The sequence below is a fragment of the Malaclemys terrapin genome, chromosome 1 (assembly GCF_027887155.1).
Source record: "Malaclemys terrapin pileata isolate rMalTer1 chromosome 1, rMalTer1.hap1, whole genome shotgun sequence".
NCBI classification, from domain to species: Eukaryota; Metazoa; Chordata; order Testudines; family Emydidae; genus Malaclemys; species Malaclemys terrapin.
In genome coordinates, this window is record NC_071505.1 from 221,007,976 (window position 1) to 221,030,216 (window position 22,241).

The 22,241-nt window shown below is 41.0% G+C and overlaps 1 protein-coding gene across 2 annotated transcripts in view; it reads left to right on the forward strand.

Annotated features, from left to right (window-relative positions):
* MID1 (midline 1) overlaps window positions 1-22,241 on the forward strand; it is a 335,146-nt gene that overhangs the window by 2,668 nt on the left and 310,237 nt on the right. Inside the window, exon 1 of one of the 2 annotated variants that reach the window (XM_054007930.1) lies at window positions 19,214-19,232. The exons of the other annotated variant lie outside the window; for it this stretch is intronic. Coding sequence (XP_053863905.1) covers window positions 19,214-19,232 — 19 coding nt within the window. Of the gene's footprint in view, window positions 1-19,213; window positions 19,233-22,241 lie in introns of those variants that run through there. 2 annotated transcript variants of the gene reach the window in all.

Below are 22,241 nucleotides of genomic sequence, written 5' to 3' on the forward strand. Positions count from 1 at the left end.
AGAAATACCTCCCCTCCCCGCCGCAAAAAAGCTAGGGTGGGATGTGGTTCAGAAAAGGTTGAGAACCCCTGCACTAGATCACTCTTCCCTCTTAAGCTTCTGTGCCTGAGTTCCTTATCTGTAAAATGGGCATATTTCTTCACACATCGATAGACAGAAACATTCTTTCTGTGACGATATGCAAGTAAAGTAATCTTGGAAACTGGGAACACCGCCCTGTGCAAAGTGGTTAAATAATGCTTTCACTGCCAATGAGCTGTATGTAAGGAACTCTACTTGTATATTTAGCTAAAACTGGTTCCAGCAATTTTTTTGGTCCATAATGCACAAAATGAGGAGGGGGGGAATCATCCCACAAACCCACCATATTCATGGGATTTGGCTCATGAGGCAATATTTCTGTCATTTTATGGGTGGAACAGCTGGCAGTACTGGGTGAGGGTCTTTTGGGAAGCTATTACCTTGAGCTGCATAAACTTTATAGCCTTTCTCCTTGATACTTTTCATCAGTAAATGTTTTTTTTTAATGAGTTTTCCCCTAGTAGAACATTTCCATTTTAGATACGCCTTGAAACACTGAGGAAAAGCTTTCACTTTAAATGGTTGGTGTAGAAAAAGCTATACTTTTGTTTTAAAGTTTAATTCCAGGTTAAATAATGTAATTAAGTTCTACAAGGTTTCTCCCTGTCTTTGGATATGTGTCAATTTCAATTGTTTATCTCCAAGGAAAATAATGAAGTACATTGATGATGTTCAGTCTAAAGAAATGTCAGCTTTGCAGATGCACATATTGAATCTAAGCAAAGGTGTTGTGCCCCAACAGGCTTTCTGTGTGTATGTATGTACTTATAGCACCATCTTTAGCTGTCTAAACATGAGACAGGGCTGAAGTGAAACAGAACAACTCTGATTTGACAGTCCAAGTTTTAACACCGAGAGGACTGAGTTGGAAATTTTTGTTCACATTTCAAAATTGTGAAGCTATTACTCTCTGACAAAGGCTCTGATTACTTAGACAAAAATGATTTTGCTTGGTTCTGAGTGAAACATTGCTGGTGCATTAAATTCAGGAGGGTTCTTATCCATTTGTGGTTTTAGCAAATAAAGGGTTAACTTTAGAACTGAGGCTGTTGGATGTAGTTATCATGACACTTTTATTTTAAAAGAAAAGTTGAATATGGAAACTAGTATTTCTTTTTAATCCATTAACAATAGTATTTAAGGATATTTTAAAAAGTTTCCAAGGTAAATAAACTAGAGTTGACAGTTCACCCTACAACGACTCTTTTTTTCTTGATTAAACAGGTTTTTCAGAACCACCGCTTTGTTTACTTATTTTTACTTTTTAAATTTTTCATGTAATTGGAATTGAGAGCTTCTATACATTAGCAAGCAGAGGCTGTGCACATCACATTTCCATTTTGATACCTTAATGCTTTTTCAATGAGAACTCAAGGCTTTCAAAATGTAATTAGAGAGCTAGCAATAATAGATGAGCAGGCTGTACTAATTGTGTGCTCCCTGTAGGGTTTTGTTAAAGGTTTTACCATTCTGTTACGCTATCATTTTCTAATGTAAGCATTTTATATCGCATGTGTGATTTCACTGCCCTTAAATGACCTAAGTAAATTCCTTTTTCCCCCTGAAGCATATGTCTAATTGAAAAGAACCGTCAGCAGTTGCCGAGTTGCAAGCAACATCGCTAGGAATAGCTTGAAGAGAGACAGGTGTCAAAAAGGGTGGGGTCAAGTGGGACAACATTTATAACAACTTTCTGCAGATCCTGTATTGAATCATTGTTAGGATTAATAGTAATGAAGAAGTGTAGGCAGGGCATATTAGCTTAGCTGAAGAGAAGACAGCAGCTGCCTCAAGATTAAATATACAGAATATATTTTCTGAAAGGGCATCTGTTTTGGTTTTTTACTTCTGCTGTCCTTGCTACTCTATTTAGGAAATTTAAAATGCAACTCAAAATCTGTATTTCCTAGTGCAACTGCTGTTCTAAAATCATAAAGCCCCACGTGGCTGTGTGGAACCTCTTTATTCATAAATGTAGTTATGAAGAACACACTGGGCTGCAACCTAAGATTGAAACATCGTGTTCCCTATTGGAAGCCCTATGTTGCTTTTAAAGTGCCAGCTTCCCTGACTGCATGTGTTTTAAGAGTCATGCAAATGAAGGACAGTCTCAAGCTGGGGAATAGCCTTTCTTTTCCCTGATCAAGAAAAAATTATGAAGTGATAAATCATTGGTCAATTCTGCTTAGATGATTAAAAAAATTAATCTCAGTTTAAAATACTTCCACGAAGTCTGCTCAAATTTTATATTTGTTGATTGCAACTTTAACTTGCTTGATCAGGTCAGAAAAAACAACAACCCAGTACTTAAATTTAAAAAGGTTAAAAACCAATGGTCCTTGCAGGCACAAACACAGAGCCCGTATCATATAAAGATGTGTCACACCATTCTATCAGCCGTTCTGTGCTATTTGTCTGGCTTGGAAAGTTCAGAAACCACTAGGTTAAAAATGAAGACTAGGAAGGTCTCTGCCAATGGACTATGGATAGTAAATTAGCTCAGCACGTCTGTCTTGTGTTCTCTGTCTCATAGTCTGCTTTAGGTAGGCTTGTCCTATTGATTTATTTGTTTCTGTATTTATTCCAAGCTATATTTCAGTAGCACATGTCAGAATTTTAGTTTTGGAATGCTTACAACTTTGGGTCTGATCCTGAAAGGCGCTGAGCACCCATAACTCTCATTTCAGGCAACTAGATTTATAGGTGCTGTGGCCCTTAACAGGCTGAATCTGCCTGGTTTCTTTTAGAACAATATTTCCTGTTGTGTTTTATTTTTTGCTAAACTAGTCAACATTAAATCTAATTTTTGGTGCTGTGACCAGTGATTGAGAGAATACAAGGCTGTGTTAATGCAGAGGTTGTTGATAATACTGTATTTTGTAGGGCGGGTTGGTCATTTTCATGATAAATTCCTGATTCAGCAAAACAGTGAAAGACAATAAAAATATATTTCCGAGAAACTTCTCTGTCAACAATACTGAAGTCAATGGGACTTATGCACAAGCTTAAAGTGCATGTTCTTAAACATTTTGCTAAATTTTGGCCTCAATCAACAAAATCAAGATCTTTGTCCTCAGACTTTTATGCTCTTCGTACAGTATATCAGAGCTAGGGAAATAGATTACTTTTGAAATCAGTTTTAGCCAATAGGACTTTTTAATACAAAACTCAGCATTTTCACCTTACAAACTGAAACATTTTATTTGGTTTTAAGTCTTATTCCTGGACTCTTACCCATTGGTAGTAATTGTGATAGCCCTTAATATAAAGAATTAGGGTGAAGGCAGAATGGAAGTGGGCAGTTTCTCTTGTTAGATGTGATTAATTTTATTTGCAGGAAGTATTTGATTAATTTCAGCTTCATTTAAAACCAGCTGAGGTTACTTTCAGGAATAATGAAAAAAGACATTTGTGGATACTGTAGTGCAAAGTTCCAGTCATTCCTACAGGTTGAGAACAGTCTCATTTTGTAATACAATAGATATATGCAGCGTCATTTTCAAAAGGTCTTGACTTGTTCACAATGAGCTTCCACTGATGTGTGTTCTCAGCGCTGCTGGTCTTCCTGCAGTTCTGTGTGGTAACCACCTAATCTTGGAGGTGCCATTTGAAACCCCAAGTCAGGACCCTGAGGGGTATATTTTTTTGTACTTGTGTCATATCCCTATGTATTAAACACTGATTGTGCTCCTAATTTGTGAATTCTGTAACATGCCATTATTTTCACTGTACATTTTTTTTTCTTAGTCTGTTTGAAATTCAAACTCTATTTTATCTGAGCACTTTAAGTATTAGCAATTAATTATAAATTCTTACCTTTAAGAATGGAAATATGCCACAAAGTGGTTTGGGATATCTTATTGGTTGTTTGTTCAAAATTATGCAGCTGCACTTAAAACTCTAGTGGGCAATTCTGAATATGTTGTGTTTTGCCTTTGATACAGTGCCATACCGCCTCCATTAATGCAGTGGTTAGACTGCAAACATCTGTTTGCTTTTATTGCACATGTGTTACATAAGATGTTCTGTTTCTGCAGGATGTAAATCACTGCAATTTACTGCAACATAGGATTTGTTTATTCAGTAAACCTTAAAATGTGCCAATTGACTATCCTAGATATTGACATATATAGACACATACAGAAGGAAAAGCTGATGCTCGGTGTCTGTGTAATCAACAATATTACACTTTTCTGTTTTTAAAAACAATTTAAAACAGTTCATGTGACTGTCTATAAAAAAATTGACCTAAAACTGGCACACATCCACACAATCAGATGAGTGGTCAAAACTGGGGATATAGAAATGCACCTGACTTAATTACATTTCAGAAAACAAAATGACAAAATCTATAGACCCTCATTCTAGAATCTTGCTATATTCACAGAACAAAACAGAACATATGAATGTGTAATATACAGTAAATGCATTTTCAGGTGATATAAATGTATACAACATATTGCCTTTTGAACAAATTGATAAATTAAACAGTAATAAGTCACCAGGACCAGATGGTATTCACCCAAGAGTTCTCAAGGAACTCAAATATGAAACTGCAGAACTAACTGTGGTATGTAATCTATCATTTGAATCAGCCTCTATACCAGATGACTGGTAGATAGCTAATTTGATGCCGATTTTGAAAAAAGGCTCTAGAGGTGATCCTAGAGGCAATTACAGGCCAGTAGGCCTAACTTCATCACCATGTAAATTGGTTTAAAGCTATAGTGAAGAATGCAATTATCAGATACATAGATGAACACAATATGTTGGGGAGGAGTCAACATGGCTTTTGTAAAAGGAAATAATGCCTTACCAGTCAATTAGATTTCTTCGAGGGTGTCAAAAATGTGTGGACAAGGGTGATCCACTGAATATAGCATATATAGACTTTCAGAAAATCTTTGACAAGGTCACTCACAAAGGGTTCTTAAGCAAAGTAGGCAGTCATGAGATAAGAGGGAAGGTCCTCTTATGGATCTGTAACTGGTTAAAAGACCGGTAACAAAGGGTCATAATAAATTATCAGTTTTCACAGTGGAGAGAGGTAAATAGAGGGTTCCCCAAAGGATCTGTACTTGGACTAATGCTAATCAACATAGTCATAAATGATCTAGAAAAAGGAGTAAACAGCGAGGTGGAAAACTTTGCAGATGATACAAAATTACTCAAGATAAGTCCAAAGCTGACTGCAAAGAGTTACAAAGAGATCTTATAAATTGGGTGAGTGGGCAACAAAATGGCAGATGGAATTCAATATTGATAAATGAAAAGTAATGCACAATGGAAAAAATAATCCCATCTATGCATACAAAATGATGGGGTATAAATTAGCTGTTACCACTGAAGAAAGAGATCTTGGAGTCATCGTGGATAGTTCTCTGAAAACATCTGCTCAATAAGCAACAGCACTAAAAAAAGATAACAATGTTGGGAACCATTAGGAAAGGAATATATCACAATGCACTATATAAATTCATGGTACAGTAACACCTTGAATACTGAATACAGTTCTGGTCACCTCATAGCCAAAAAGATATATTTGAATTGGAAAAAGTACAGAGAAAGGCAATAAAAATGATTAAAGGGTATGGAACAGCTTCCATATGAGGAGAGATTAAAAAGACTGGGATTGTTCAGCTTGGAAAAGAGATGATTGGGGGGAAAGGGGGGGCATTATGATAGTCTGTAAAATCATGAATGTTGAAAGTGAAAAAGGAAGTATTATTTACCCCTTCACGTAACACATGAACCAGGGGTTAACCAAGGAAATTAATAGGCAGCAGGTTTACAACAAACGTAAGGAAATACTTCTTCACAGAATGCACAGTTAACCTGTGGAACTCATTGCTAGGGAATGTTAAATGTGAAGGCCAAAAATATAAGGGGGTTCAAAAAAGAATTAGATAAGTTCATGGAGGATATGGCTATCAATTGCTATTATCCAAGATGGTCAGGGATGCAATCCCATGCTCTGGGTGTCCCTAAACCTCTGACTGTTAGAAGTTGGGACTGGATGGCTAGGGATGGATCACTCGATAAATTACCCTGTTCTGTTCACTCCCTGTGAAGTATCTGTTGGAAGACAGGATACTGGTCTAGATGGACCATTGGTCCAATATGGCCGTTCTTATGAAACATTACCTGGATTCTAAAACAAGTTTTTCAAATGATCTCAGTAATTTTGGTTCTTTCAATGATATTTTATAGCTATATCAGACCTCTTGAAGCTTGGTTCTAATGTAACTCACTCAACATTGCTAAACTGCAGAACTGAATTGTTTACTTTAGGTTACAGAAAATATAACCCTTTGTAGTAGATTAAGGTGGTTATTAGGGCTATCAAATGATTAAAAAATAATCGTGATTAATTGTGTGGTTAATCGCACTGTTAAACAATAATCGAATACCATGTATTTAAATATTTTAGATGTTTTCGATGTTTTCAAATATATTGATTTCAATTACAACACAGAATACAAAGTGTATAGTGCTCACTTTATATTTATTTTTGATTACAAGTATTTACACTATAAAAAAACCAAAAGAAATAGTATTTTTCAATTCGCCTAATACAAGTACCATAATACAATCTCGTTATCATGGAAGTTGAACTTACAAATGTAGAATTATGTACAAAAAAACTGCATTAAAAATAAAACAATGTAAAATTTTAGAGTCTGCAAGTCCACTAAGTCCTTTGTTCAGCCAATCGCTCAGACAAACAAGTTGTTTACATTTGCCTGCTTCTTGTTTACAATGTCACCTGAAAGTGAGAACAGGCGTTCGCATGGCACTGTTGTAGCTGGTGTTGCAAGATATTTACATGGCAGATGTGCTAAAGATTCATATGTCCCTTGATGCTTCAACCGCCGTTGCCGAGGACATGCGTCCATGCTGATGACGGGTTCTGCTCAATAACAATCCAAAGCAGGGCGGACCGACTCATGTTCATTTTCATTATCTGAGTCAGATGCCATCAGCAGAAGGTTGATTTTCTTTTTTGGTGGTTCAGGTTCTGTAGTTTCCGCATTGCAGTGTAGCTCTTTTAAGACTTCTGAAAGCATGCCCACACCTTGTCCCTCTCAGATTTTGGAAGGCACTTCCAATTCTTAAAGCTTGGGTCGAGTGCTGTAGCTATCTTCAGAAATCTCACATTGTTATCTTCTTTGCATTTTGTCAAATCTGCAGTGAAAGTGTTCTTAAAATGAACAAACATGGGCTGGGTCATCATCCGAGACTGCTATAACATGAAATATATGGCAGAATGTGGGTAAAACAGAGCAGGGGACAGAGTTCTCCCTAAGGAGTTCAGTCACAAATTTAATAACACTATTTAAAAAAAAAAAAAGCGTCATCAGCATGGAAGCATGTCCTCTGGAATGGTGGAGAGGCTGAGGGAACTGGGATTGTTTAGTCTGCAGAAGAGAAGAATGAGGGGGGGATTTGATAGCTGCTTTCAACTACCTGAAAGGGGGTTCCAAAGAGGATGGATCTAGACTGTTCTCAGTCGTACCAGATGACAGAACAAGGAGTAATGGTCTCAAGTTGCAGTGGGGGAGGTTTAGGTTGTATATTAGGAAAAACTTTTTCGCTAGGAGGGTGGTGAAGCACAGGAATGGGTTACCTAGGGAGGTGGTGGAATCTCCTTCCTTAGAGGTTTTTAAGGTCAGGCTTGACAAATCCCTGGCTGGGATGATTTAGTTGGGGATTGGTCCTGCTTTGAGCAGGGGGTTGGACTAGATGACCTCCTGAGGTCCCTTCCAACTCTGATATTCTATGATTCTATGATTATCTCTTGTAATTATAAACAAACTTGTTTCTCTTAGCAATTGGCTGAACAAGAAGTAGGTCTGAGTGGACTCGTAGACTCTGAAGATTTACATTGTTTTGTTTTGAGTGCAGTTATGTAACAAAAAATCTAGATTTGTAAATTACACTTTCATGACAAAGATTGCATTCCAGTACTCGTATGCAAATATTTATAATAAAAATAATATACACTTTGATTTCAATTACAACACAGAATACAATATATATGAAAATTTAGAAAAACATCCAAAATATTTAACAAATTTAAATTGGTATTCTATTGTTAACAGTGTGATTAAAACTGCAATTAATAAATTTTTTTGAGTTAATCACATGCGTTAACTGCAATTAATCGACAGCCCTGGTTATTATGTTTGTGATGTAATTTTAAATGGCTCCCAGTATGTTAGCCTCAAATGCCTTGCAGTTTTAGTTCTTTGTCTCCCTGTCTGTTTGTGTAACTCAAGCAAAACTAAACTAGAATGCATTGTCCATCTCACTTGAGAATGAAAGACACAAAGCCTAATTAGAAAAGGAGAACTTGAAAGTGGACAAGTCAGTTGAATCATCAGCTGCATAACCTTTTATTTGACTACCAAGAACTTGAAAGTATTCAGAGTTCTGGTTAGAGGCCGCAGAATTTCAGAACTGGAAGTTTCCATAGACAGCCAAGACTGTAAAAGGAATTGAAAATTGGAACCAGTTATTTTTTGTCCTAAACTGGCTGTAGGGAATTAAAGAGCTGATCTTTCCTGAGGCCAGGTCTACACTAACCCCCTAATTCGAACTAAGGTACGCAACTTCAGCTACGTGAATAACGTAGCTGAAGTTCAAAGTACCTTAGTTTGAACTTACCTGGGTCCACACGCGGCAGGCAGGCTCCCCCGTCGACTCCACGGTACTCCTCTCGTCTAGCTGGAGTACCGCAGTCGACGGTGAGCACTTCCGGGTTCAACTTATCGCGTCCAGACAAGACGCGATAAGTCGAACCCAGAAGTTCAATCGCTCGCCGCCGAACTACCGGGTAAGGTGTAGACCTACCCTAAGACTCAAATTGGAGCTGTTGGTATGATATATGTGTTATCCAGCAGATTGTGGTGTCTACTGAGACCTCTTTAGTCATTCCAAGGTAAATTATTTTGGGTTGGCACTCTGGAACTTTAACTGATTATTTTTACTTTAGACTATTACACAGTTATCAGTATCAAGTTCAACTCGCAGGATTCTTTGCAGCTACCTGGCTTGTAGTAACAAAGGATGCATAGTTGCCATGAGAAAATGCTAAACCTAGTATAAATGTTACAAATTGGTGAGAACATTCACACATCTATTGACACGAAAACAGTCACCATGTATAATACAGTCCAGAATATATAATTTTCCCTGTTAAAATGTTAATTATGGATTGTGGCATAGTTAAAGAACATAATACAATATCTTTAAATGTAAGGCAAGCATGAGAGTAACCATTTGAAAATGTGTAGGGAAGATAAAGTACATTATGTCATTCCAGGAGAGAGATTTGTTGTCCTCTATGGTATTTTTACCTTTATGTCTGAAGTGTGGGGGAAGAGTTGTATGACAAGGTCCTTTTAAGAGAACACTGAGCAGAACTGCTTATTGCTTAAAATGTAATATTGATTTGGCATGATCAACAAATGAGCACTCAACATATCACCCGTCGTTATGTTGCAGTGTTGAGTCATTTGATCAGTCTGGATCAATATCTGCACTCCATACTGCAGTATCCATTAGGTGTGCTTTGGGAATTACAGGCGTTATCCCTTGACCAGTTAGGTTCCAAATTAGAGTCAATGAGCTCAGAAATAGTAGATAATAAAAATGGAAATGAGATTGATTTCTTTTGCATGATACTTTCCATAACTTCAGCTTCATGAGTGAGTATTTTTGATGTCAATAATTGGGGTTAGATTGGATAAACTGAATTCCTAAATAAGGATGGTCTTTGTCAGGAGTGTAATCAAGAGCAGTAAAATGTCAAGGCTATGTATGTGTACATTTTCTCTTCTAAAATAGGCCAATATATAGTCTTTATACTAACAGATATCTGTCTAATATTTAGATAATAGATATCTATATTGTGATATCAAACCACAAATCTATTTGTGGGATCATATTATGGTTTCTGAGCACCTATATCTTAATTCTTTATTTGTTTGTAGCTGGGAATAATTACTAACAGATTTCTTTTAGTGAATTTTGTACTTGTAAAAGATGCCATTCTCACAGCCCTGGAGTCTGAAGTATTTTATTTATCCACAGAACAGATATAAGCACAGATAGAAACTGAATAAGCTTACATCCTCCCTTCTATCCTGTTTATGTGACACAATTACATCATGGTTGGGGAGGAAAAGGTAATTCATTCTTAATACTCACTCAGTCTTTGGCCTAATTGCTGGGACCGCCAACACGGATTCCATGGCTTGTGTGATGAGCTTCCAAAAGGAACTGGATTCAGAACACCAGCTCATTATAGTGTTGCCATTAAATGCTGTTAAGCAATTAAAATTTAATTGCTGTCTCTCTCACAGTGATCTCTGACATTCTGCAGTTATTTTCTATCATAAATTTGGGAAATGTGGTATGTCAGATAACAAATGTTGTAACAGTTGGCAAATGTTCACTGTTGAATGGCAACCATTGCCTTTCAGTTATTGCAGTTTTGGGTCAGAACAGATTACGTTTTACTTTCAGTGTATATAGCACTTGCTAATTTCTAAGACGTGACTGAAACTCTGCATCTAAAAATATTTTGTAAACATTAAATTGAACCATGCTATTAAAAATTCAATAATTACATGCAACAGTACTTCCATATGTCTGCTCAAAGCCAGCTTTTAACATTTTGCCTTTAGACAAATTCTCTTTAAAGTTCTTGGACAAGTTAAATCCCAAAATAAAATTTGTTTGGAAGACGACATTTTACTAAGCATGGTTTAGTAATTCTCCTAGATCAGAATCAAATCAGTAGTTTTTAGCATATTTGTACTGAAGACAGATCTCAAACTAAAAACCTATTAAAACACATGACAAAACCTCTTGTCTAAAAATATTCAAAGGGGACACCAATATTCAACAAACCTTAACCATCTCCAGAAACTATAGACTCTCATGCTGAATTTATGAAATCACCTTTATTCCCAGATGGAGAAAATCATAGCAATTCCTGTTCTCATTTAAGTTAATAAGAGCTATACTTCTCATTGGCTTAAAAAGGAGCAGGATCAAGCCCTTAAAATAAATCTAGGATAGATTTAGAAAAAGACTCTGTATTTACAATGGATTTTCAGAAAACTTTTGAGTAGACATGCAGTGGTTGCACAATTCACATAGCAATGAAAAACTCCTGTTTAAACCTCTCATATAAACATCTGGAGCAGGACGTGTGAATGGATAAAGAACGTGATAAAAAGTAGAACAACAAAGAAAAGGGTAATTTTCAAAAGTAGCTAAGTGACTTAGGAGACAAAGTCCCATTGAAGGACAAGGAGATTTAGGGTCTTCAGTCTGTTAGGTACTTTATAATTTTACCCAAAAGGATTAAAGGAGTTACATCCCTACGTCGTATGGAAATATCCCATAGAATTAGATAGGGATGAAGCAACAGGACACTGCTCAGACCTGGTTAGTTTGAATAGCATGTAGAATCCAAAGGCTGGGTCCATTTGTAGCAGCCTGGTGACTTGTTTCTCTCCCAACAACAGAGGTTGGTTCTTTACAAGATATTATCTCACCCACCTTGTCTTGCTAATATCCTGGGGACTGACATAGCTACAAGTACGCTATATGCAGCCTGGTGACTGTCCACTAGGAGAATTCATCCTGGGCTGTACCACGGTGTACTAAAATAAAAGAAAACCTTATAACATCAGGAACATTTAATGAGCATCAGGCCTATTACAACATAGAATTGTCTTCCAGAGGAAGTGATAGAAGCCCTATTGCTTCAGTCACTTGAAACTGAATTGTATAAAGCACTTTAGAATATACTGTGGAAACCAACCTGCACAAACAGAGGAATAGACTTGATATGACCTCGCTGGGAGAGTGGACTGGAAGGGGGCAGTTTCCAGCTATAATTTCTATGATGCATGTCTTGACAAATGTGCAAAGCTCATAATGGGAAGTTTGCATTCTTACTGAGATCAGTATGAGTTGCACTCTTGCCACAGAGCAGAAACATTCACTTCTTCCTGCTACCTAATATGCCACCAGCATTTCTTCCTCTGCACTACTTCCATGTAATCAGTCTTAACAAAACAATCCACCAGAGTCACATGTATCTCTGTGTGAGACAGAACTATTTGGCTAGTGGTACTGCTTCTACTAATGCTACTCTGAAGGAGAGCTAGAAGATACTGTGCTCTAGGGGGATAATATGGGAGGATGAGTTTCACAATTAGCTAATGGAGGGGACATAGCTGTGTGTATGGACATAATGGGTCCCCAGCCTGGTTGGAATCCAGGTAAATACTTATGGACACATTTTATATAAGAGGTCATGGTCACCAGACAAATTGCCACCTGAGTAAAGGGATTTGGAAAAGGGCTGAACAGACCATCACAGAAGCTAGCTAGATGATTTTTTGCATCTGAATTTTTAACAGATGGCAGGGAGCCCCTAGCTGATAAACTGAAAATATCAGTCATGCTGTCGACCAGGAGAAGTGTGTGAAGTCTCACTGAAAGGATGCAGAAAGTATGGAGACTGGCATACCTTACAGATGCTACCCTTTCACTTTATTCTTCATACAGGTTTTCTCAGACGGGGCCCAAAATGTTTTGATAGTGTTAAAAACCCACTCCCCTCCCTTTACTCATCAGTTTGTTCAGCATTTTCATGCAAGATTTGAAGTGGAATGTTGTAAAGTTATATGCTTTTAGTCTGTAAAACTCTGGATTCTGTCCAACAGACCGTTTTTACATAGCCTGTATACTTTTTAGACAAACAATAACTGTACTAGGGTGCAAGAATTTAGACAACTGATACATTCTTTAAAATAACTACAAGTTGGCCTGCTGCTGCCTTTTATGAGTAGAAGAGTTCCCCTCCCACATGCCCATGGAGTCTAGGAATATAGTTGTGGCAAAAATAATTTTAAGTACCTTTAAATTAATAAGTGTTAAAGGTACATTTTGTTTTCTGACACATTATAATTCCTTTTTAATTAATTAGCCATCCACACAAGGTAGGTGAGGGCACTTAAAATTTCTGCAACAAAGTACATGTACTCTGTGACTAAAGTGTTAATTTTTAAAAGAAAATATATCATGACATTTTTTCTATAGTGATAAAACTAGCTTTTCAAGTTCATGTCACCCTTTTCATGATGAAATTGATTCAGTGATGTGCTACCAGAATTTTAACATAGGATTCCCTCAGAAATGTTGTGCCTCAGTCAGTGATATGTATGATGGTCTCCAGGAAAAGCACTATTTCATCTCCTCGCAAAGCTGTATATTCTTCTTCCTCCCTGATGATGGAAAAATTTTATCACTAATCCCAACTTTCAAGCCCAATGCCTCTTGACACTTCATTCTTTCCCATTCCCTGCACCTCATGGAAATGTCTCTAGATGCCAACCCCTATCAAGCGTCTGCTCCTCACAGTGGTAGTGGTGGTGTCCAGTGGCCTTTGTTGACAGCAGTAGGGGTGGGTAACTTGTCTGGTGGTCTTTAGCTGTGGAATGGTTGGTCAGGTGAGGAGTGGATCCCTTATGGTGGCAGATAGGGAATAGATCTCTTTTTGGCTCTTGAGGTGGGTAGTTTCCACTCACTTCTATTAGGAAGGGGAAAGTGTGAATCCTCCACAGTTGATGTAGAGAGTATTAATGGAGGAGTGGGTCTCTATTAACTGGTGTGGAAAGTTGGGTGTGGAGCAAGTCCCTCCTGGTAGATGGGTGGAGAAACAAGGCTCCAGGCTCTCTGCCAATATCAGGTCTTCAGACTCAGGACAGGGAACAAGCAGGAAGAAGGATGAGGGGAGGATGGCAACAGCTATAGGACTCTTACTTCATGGTGCAGTAGGTTGACCCCATCTTCTTTCCTCCGCCTTCTGTGCTGCTGCTGCAGCTGTGGAGACAGGAAGGTTAAATGGTGTGTCCTCTTTGTGGACCTAGAGGCACGGATGGGGGATACAAGGGAGTTCCCCTTGCAGTAGCTGTCACGGTTGCAGTCAGTGTGCCTACCCAGAGAGGGAACTGAAAATTTTAACAAGAGTTGGCTTTAGTATTCTGGCATTTTGTCACTTCCCCTCCAAATGCAAGCAATTTCTTACCACCATAAACATGCCATATTGCACCAGGCTGACCGAAAGGCCTAGCAGGGTGTTTGGGCTACAGTCCAAATACAACTGACTTGTTTTATATAAAAATGATGTGTTGGAGAGAATCTTTATGTCCTCCACAGCCGGCTGTGGAAATGGAGCCCCCAACTGCATACTCCTTTATAATCCTAGCAATCACTTTTCATTGATTTACATTTTCATGACTATCTTTACAGGGAAAAGGACTAGAGGGCTCTTAAAATTAAAATTTAGCTTCTCCTTTAAAGGGACCGAAATCTGACTCTGTTAACAAGGGACTCACATGAGTGCTCACTGACTTCAATTTATTTGAGTTTTATTTCCAATTTTTCCTTTCCCTTCTATTTTTAGAGATCCTAGTTACAACCACATTCCTGGAATGGGATCAGTGCTGAGGTCCTTGTGTAACAGCCTTTAAGGAGCAAACCTAGATAAGTAGTTTGACTAGGATAAGCATATATGAGCAGTGCAGGCTAACTTTAGCCTGTTTGCACTGGGATTATAACAAAGACAAGGAGGGAGGAAAGTTTGAAAGCATTTTCTTCAGGGTTGTATTATAGATTGTTTGCTGACTTGAGTGCATTCTTCAGAACATTGTCAAAGACAAGCATTTCTTTTCAAGCTTGGAAAGCAAACCTTGTGAATTTTTCATGGTTTCTTCTTTAGCGGTTTCTTTAAGTTCTTTTAATCAAATGGGTGTGGAGGATAGAATTATGTTTTTAATTATTTTTATGTAAGAATTTTATAGTAACAGCGCTAGGGCCAAATGACCCTTGGATGCATGATTTGAACTGAAGTAAATGGAAGTTGTGCATCTGTATCCAAAGACAGAATGGCATTTAGTGCATGAAAAAATATATAATTTGGTGTTTTTTCCCTCCCCCCATATTTAGATGTATATCTTACTTTACTTTTGTATTGGGTAGCGAGGGGATTCCATCAAATTGAATAAGTGGGGAATCCCTTACTAAGGTACAATAAATGTAGCTGCTAACTTTGTGTTAAAGAAACAAATTTGGTGAAAATGCAATTTTAATACACAAGTATTTAGAAAGTAACAAATACAAAAAAGATGTAATAATTATAGAAAAATGATGAAATCAAATCAGTATTTTTAATAAAAATATATTTTCTGTGAATATTTTAGTAGCTGTGTTATGAAACCTCCTGATATAGAGCAAGTAAAACATTAAAAAAAGTCATTTCTTACAGTGTTTCAGCAGCAAAGATCTAACTTGGATCAGATAAAATGACACTGTCCAGGAAAGTATATGTATTGAATTACTACAATAATAAAAGGGAAACTGTGGTACAGTAGTTTTCCTCAGCCATTGAATTTCACAGGTGCTTAAACCACTGTGGGATAGAATAACTGTATTGTAAATATAGTCATATTTTGCAATTAGCTGCATTTTTCTGTGAAATGTGATAAATCAAGGACTGGAATTTGTCAGGCATTGGTTCCCTAATGGAAAGAAGAAAAAAACGCTCACCGCTAAAATCACCATTTTTTAATGTTAATGTTTTCACTCAAGTCACAACAGAAATATTACAGTCCAATGCATAGACTGAAGCTTTTTGATTTTTATTTGCATTAATTAGAATAAGGTTATTATGTAACCAGATATTTTGGCAACACCTGTGCTTTTATTGTGTATTTTCCACAAATCTGCAGCTCCCTGTGAAGTGTGGCACTTTGTCACAATCACTTGGTGCAATCTGACATCTTCCTCTCTGATTAGGGAGTTTATAGTTGATAGCTATCGGAAGAAGCAATTGCCAGTTAATCTACAGGTCTATTATGGGTAGCGGGGGGGGGGGGGGGGGGGAGTTTCTTACAGTGTTAACTGTGGTTTTTCCTGGATATAGTTATGACTGCATAGCCCATTTGTTGTTAAAAATTCCATAATACAGGATTCTACACCTCTGCAATACTGCACGAGCTAATTTAAGGTAACTAACTGATATAGGAAACCACAGCCGCCCTGGGACTTTTTTCTCCCATTAAATAAAAAAGCATGTGGATTTAAATTTTGTGATCATTTATAAATATAAAAAGGAAATAGTTATTAGGTGATGGACATTAAAGGCCTGATCCAACTCCCATTAACTTCAATGGGAAGGTAGATTAGGGTTACCATATTTTGAGTGTCCAAAAAGAGGACACTCCACGGGGCCCCCGCCCCCGCCCACGCCCCAACTCCACCCCTTCCCCAAAGTCCCCGCCCCAACTCCCTCCCCCTCCCCTGCTTTCCGCGAGCATTTGATTCACGGGAAGCCTGAGCAGGTAAGGGTGGGGGGAGGAGGCGCGGCCCAGTCTGGCCCCCCCGGCGTCTCCAGCCTGGGTCGGCTCGGACCCTGGGGTGCCGGCCCTGGGCCAGCCCCCGGCCGAGCACCCCCGGCCCGTCCAGCATCCCCGGCCCAGCACCGCCGGCCCCGCATGTCCTGATTTTCCCAGACATGTCTGGGTTTTTGGGATTTCCCCCCGGACGGGGATTTGAAGCCCAAAAAGCCGGACATGTCCGGGAAAATCCGGACGTATGGTAACCCTAAGGTAGATCAGTCCCTAAAATGCAAACACAAATGAAAGAAGTATGGTAGCTACAACTAACTTTTACTGTCACCAAGGTGTGACAGATCTGCCTTTGGATGCACATTCAGTTCCTATCTAAATAACTGACTTTGAATGCAGATCATGCATCCACTGGCAGAGTTACCTTCCGTGTGCTTCGCAATTTTTCTGGGCTGGATGCAAAAGCTTAAAGGGGTATATTTCCCCCTCTAGCCATGTGTATAAAATTCACTAATGTTAACATGTCAGCTGAGCACAACCACTGAGGTGAAAAGAGACCCCATAATGAAGCAAATCCAAATGATGTGCATGTGGGTTATTTTTTTTATACTTTGTAACATTAAAATCCTTCAGAGATCACTCCCTTTCTGCCACGGAACATATTTCTCTTAGAGGACTAGATTCCAAAACTGCTAATGCCACGGGGATCATATTTCTTTTACTCTGTCTTTTTGTGAAAAACTCCCATTGGACGTTGAGCAATGAAATTAGAGTGGAATGTAGCCTTCTTAAGGGTCTAGCTCATGCTGCCCAGCTCTTTATAAAGAGGATCTCTCCCTCCTGCATGAAAGTACATGTCAGTCATCTATGCAGCATAGTTTCCCTCACTCTGGAGAGTATTCATTTGTTCCAAGGTCAATGTGTGGGAAGCGGGAAGAGCCCGGGGCCGTATTATCTCTTCGCTGGAATCCATTCTGGGGCCCCAGAGCAGTCAAGGCCAGAGTAGTGCAGTTCCATGAAATCTCTTTTGCCAGGAACCAGGGAATTAGTGCAGAGGCACGGAGTCTCTGTGCAGATGATCCTGGCTGACTGTTGATCCCTGGAATTTGTCAGGCACAGGAGTTGGCCCTTCAGCTTTTTCCACAGGGGCAAACCTGTGGGGGATGGAAAGAGTCCTTGTAGAGATTTATTTCCCCGGATATCACTCCCATGGGTTTTACTGCAGGATGGGATAACCCAGGCCAAGATATGCTATCCGTGTTTTCCTGTTGCTTGAGGGTGGCCTGAATTACTGAAGTGCAATACAGACTTCAATGCTTGAATATAAAACATAGGTAGGGTTACCATATTTCAGCGAGCAAAAAAGAGGACGGGAGAAGCCCCGCCCTAGCCCCGCCCCTGCCCCTCCCACTTCCCGCCCCCCCTGACCTCCCAACCCTCCCCCCGTTCCTTGTCCCCTGACTACCCCCTCCTGGGACCCCTGCCCCTAACTGCCCCCCAGGACTATCTAAGCCTCCCTGCCTCTTGTCCCCTGACTGCCCCAACCTTTATCCACACCCCCACCCCCAGACAGACCCCTGGGACTCCCACGCCCCATCCAACCACTCCCCACCCCCTGACAGCCCCCCCCAGAACTCCCAACCCATCTAAACCCCTCTGCTCCCTGTCCCGACTGCTCCGATCCCTCTCCCCACTCCTGCCCCCTGACAGCTCCCCCCCAGAACTCCCAACCCATCTAAACCCCTCTGCTCCCTGTCCCCTGACTGCTCCGATCCCTCTCCGCACTCCTGCCCCCTGACAGCCCCCCCCAGAACTCCCAGCCCCCTACCCCCCCGCTCCTTGTCCCCTGACTGCCCCCTCCTGGGACCCCTGCTCCTAACTTCCCTCCAGAACCCCACCCCCTACCTAAGACTCCCTGTTCCTTGTCCCCTAACTGCCCCCTCCTAAGACCCCCCCCAACTGCCCACCAGGACCCTACCCCCTACCTGTACCCTGACTGCCCAAAACTTTCTCCACTCCCCCCAAAAAGCCCCCCCCCGTTTCTTGACTGTCCCCTCCAGAACCTCCCTGCCCCTTCTCCTGCCCCCCTTACCCTGCTGCTCAGAACAGGGTGTTGGGCTCTGTGCGAGCCGGACACGTGGCTAAGCTCCCCAGCACAACAAAACCCGGTCCCTGGCCCGGACCGGGTTGCAGGGGAGAGCTGCCCTTGTATCAGCACAAAGTGCTCTCGCTCCCGTTTTGCTACGCTGCATGGCAGTAACCGCTCCCAGTTGCAAAAGGGGAGGGCTACACTTTGTGCTGAGACACTTGCTCAGAATGCAGGGCGGAGCTCCTCTCCAGCTGCTCCGGAGTCCAGCCCGGGACTTTCCTGCAGCCCTCCCAGCCGCTCCGGGGGAGGGGGGAAATCCCGGACATTGTGAGTGCTTTACAAATTCCCCCCGGACGCTATTTTTAGCACAAAAAGGAGGACATGTCCGGGTAAATCCGGACGAATGGTAACCCTAACATAGGAGGAGGAGGACTACAGAATGCTCTGAATGAAGAGTTAAGGGGAGAAGAGCTAACAAGAGTCAGTCAACAAGTGAGTGTGGTTGGGGTTGGAATTTCCTGCTAGCCCCTGTAAGAACAAGTTTCCATTTTGTTTGAATATGGGTGACATCCAAGATATTACAGGACAGCAAACATTAACTATTATCTTCATGCTCAAGCAGCTCCAAGGTGAATATAAACAGTGATTGTTTAGAGATCATCAATTAAACTAAGATGTATTTACAGCAGGTGCCACAGAGATAATGGAATGAATGTAAAGAGAACTTTATAGCCTCATAGCTTTAAAACAATTAGGGTTTTTGATGTCATGTTTACTGGGAAAAGTACTGAGATGATATTCAAGGCCTGTGCTACTTTATGAAAGGTTTACAGTTTAACAACCACATTTACAGGCATCAAGTAAGAAGGGCTAAGTGGTGGGAGCTTTTACACTGAAGAAAGATTTATTTATAACTGCAGTAATTTATTAAAACGACACTTGAACCTAGAGCCAGAAGTTCAGATGCTAGATCTTTTCTAACCTTTTTGATTTGATTTGATTAGATTTGATTTGTTTTAAAATAACATTTGTTTTAAGAAAACCTTCCACTATATGTATTTGGAATACAGTGTGGCAGCGAGAGGCCCCCATTGAGTTTGGGGTCCCATATGCACATATAGTCGCTGCTCTGAAGAGCTTGCAATTTATATAGACAAGACAAAGTGGGAGAAAGGGAAGTTTATATTATCCCCATTTCACAGATGGGGATCTGAGGCACAGAGAAACAGGGGCTGAGATTTCCAAAGCACGCTAGGGCATTTAGCCACATGATTCTCATTGAAATTAAACCTAAACTGCCCTGTCTAAGGTCACAAAGGAAACTGAACCCTCAACTCCTGCATTGTAGTTTAGTGCCTTAACTACAGGACCAACCTTTTGATGATGTTAAAAGCAGTTCCTTAAAGGATTCCTAGCCCCTTGATTTCCGTCCAGGCACGCTGTATTGCCGGATGCTTAACAGTGGGAGGAAGGAGAATCTTGGATTTTAACCTGAAATGTCCCGGCTCATTCAATGAGCCAGTGTCGCAAATTATTTGATGTTCCTGTACCTTGGTCAGCGCAGCTGTCAGATTAGGTAAATAGAAACAGGACTTTACTGAGAACTAGATCCTGTATCTGAGCTGATCTATCCCTAAATAAATAAGCTACAAAATAAAGTTAACTATTGCTAATCGTGGTGTGGCCCGTTTCCTTAAACAATGGTTTTGCATCAGGATTTTAGTCCACATGAAATTTACCTTTTTTATATGATTAAACTGTTATTAGTAATACTGATTGTGCTTAATGCCATATAAAACATAGAAGAGACATGGTACAAAGCACTAGGTGACACTACTTGCGATGATGCAATAATGACCATGCAGGGAAACAGGACTCCCTGGGCCAGATGCTCTCCTGTGCTAGAACTCCACTCAGTGTAGAAACTGGGGCCAAGAGAGCCATAAGGGATCCAGTTATGCCAGTAGAGGAGCGGCATAGCAGAGAACCATCTCTGGGACACCCCTTCCCTTTATGACCCCTCCAACACTGGGGGAAGGAAGTGCTCAGGTAAAGGACCTAGTTTCAGCACACTTGCAATGCCCAGGAGTTTGCCTCCAACAGGATAATTCTCTGTTGGGCATTTCTGGATGGATTATACCTCCTTTGTGCCACCTGGTTGGTGCAAAGATGAGTAGCTGCATAGGGAATCTGGCCTTCTCTGTACATTTCAGGTCTGAAAGAGCTCTCTAGTTTGAATTTGCTTTGACTTAGCTCTTGAGTTTGACACTATACCCACTTGTCAATAGCGAAGCACCTCAGCCAGCCAGCTAACACTCTGATGTAGGCCTGTAACAATTCCTCCTCCTCCTCCATCTCTGCCTAAATGGCAAATTCAGAGCTTGTTGTTCACCTTTCTATACACTCAGTTGCCACTATCTAGTATGAAAAACAACAACAACAAACTGCTCTTCTCTTCTGCATTCAAAGGAAGTGTAAAGAGGTTAGCTGGGGCTTGTCCCTCTCCGGGGTGGCGGGGAGCCACACCACCTCGCTGTTGATGTCTTGGGGGAATTAGTCCGACCTTGGGAGTCTCCCTCGGCGGCGCTTGCGGCAACTGAAATAAACACAGTAAGCCTGGGCCCTAGGTCCGGGTAGGGCAACAGTGAGTCAGGTGCTCAGGCCCTCAGGCAGGGCTGAGCAGTAGCAATGCAAACAGTAGCAATGAGCCCAGGCCTCCAAAGGGCCTAGGAGAGGGGGAGACTGCCACCCACAAGTTGGGTGTCAGGGGGGACGCAGGCCCTCCCACTCCACTGCGTCCCAGCCCGGGGCCCTAGCAGCGGCAGAAGACCTGCTGGTGAGTCAGTGGGGATCCTGGCCGCAACACACTGACATGGGCTCTGGCAGTGCTGCAGCCAGACTAGGGTCGGCTGCCCCCGGGCTACTTCCAGACTCCCCCTCTTGTGGTACTTGAGTCACAGTGATGTCCTCCGGGGGGGTCCAGCACCATGGGTTCCTCGGGGTAGTTGGCGAGAGGCAGATTTGGCATCTCCTCCGGGTCGTGGGCGAGGGGCAGGTCAGGCCAGTCCTTGGGCGCACTTAGAGCGGCACGGCTTCCCAGTCGCGGGCTAGGCCGGAGGCGTCTGGCCTCCCCGGCGTCTGTCTCTCCAGTGAGTGCTGAGGTCGAGCCTCTGTACTTCCGGGGCACTGCCTGATCCGCTGAGGGGCAGGCTCAGAGCTCCCTAGCTCCACCTAACCTGGTGTCCAGAAGGGCTCGTCCCTCTCCGGGGCGGCGGGGAGCCACACCGCCTCCCCACAGGAATCAATAACATTATCACTGTAGTGAAAGACCCCCAGTTACAGTTCAAACTTTACCACCGCCCAATAGCCATAACATAGATGGCAAACTCTTCTGAGATTACAGCATTCTGATATTTCCTGTGAAAAATAATCTTTCATTAGGTTTATGTTGCTAGTGATACGAGGAAGTCTATGCTTCCTGTTGATGGTTAATGAAAACTGACATATGCAATGCAGGATACCAAAGTTTGAGTTCATAAACAAATTCATTTCCTGCTTTACCATCTATTCTTAAGATGACAATAGAATCACAGAATCATAGAACATTAGAGTCGGAAGAGACCTCAGGAGGTCATCTA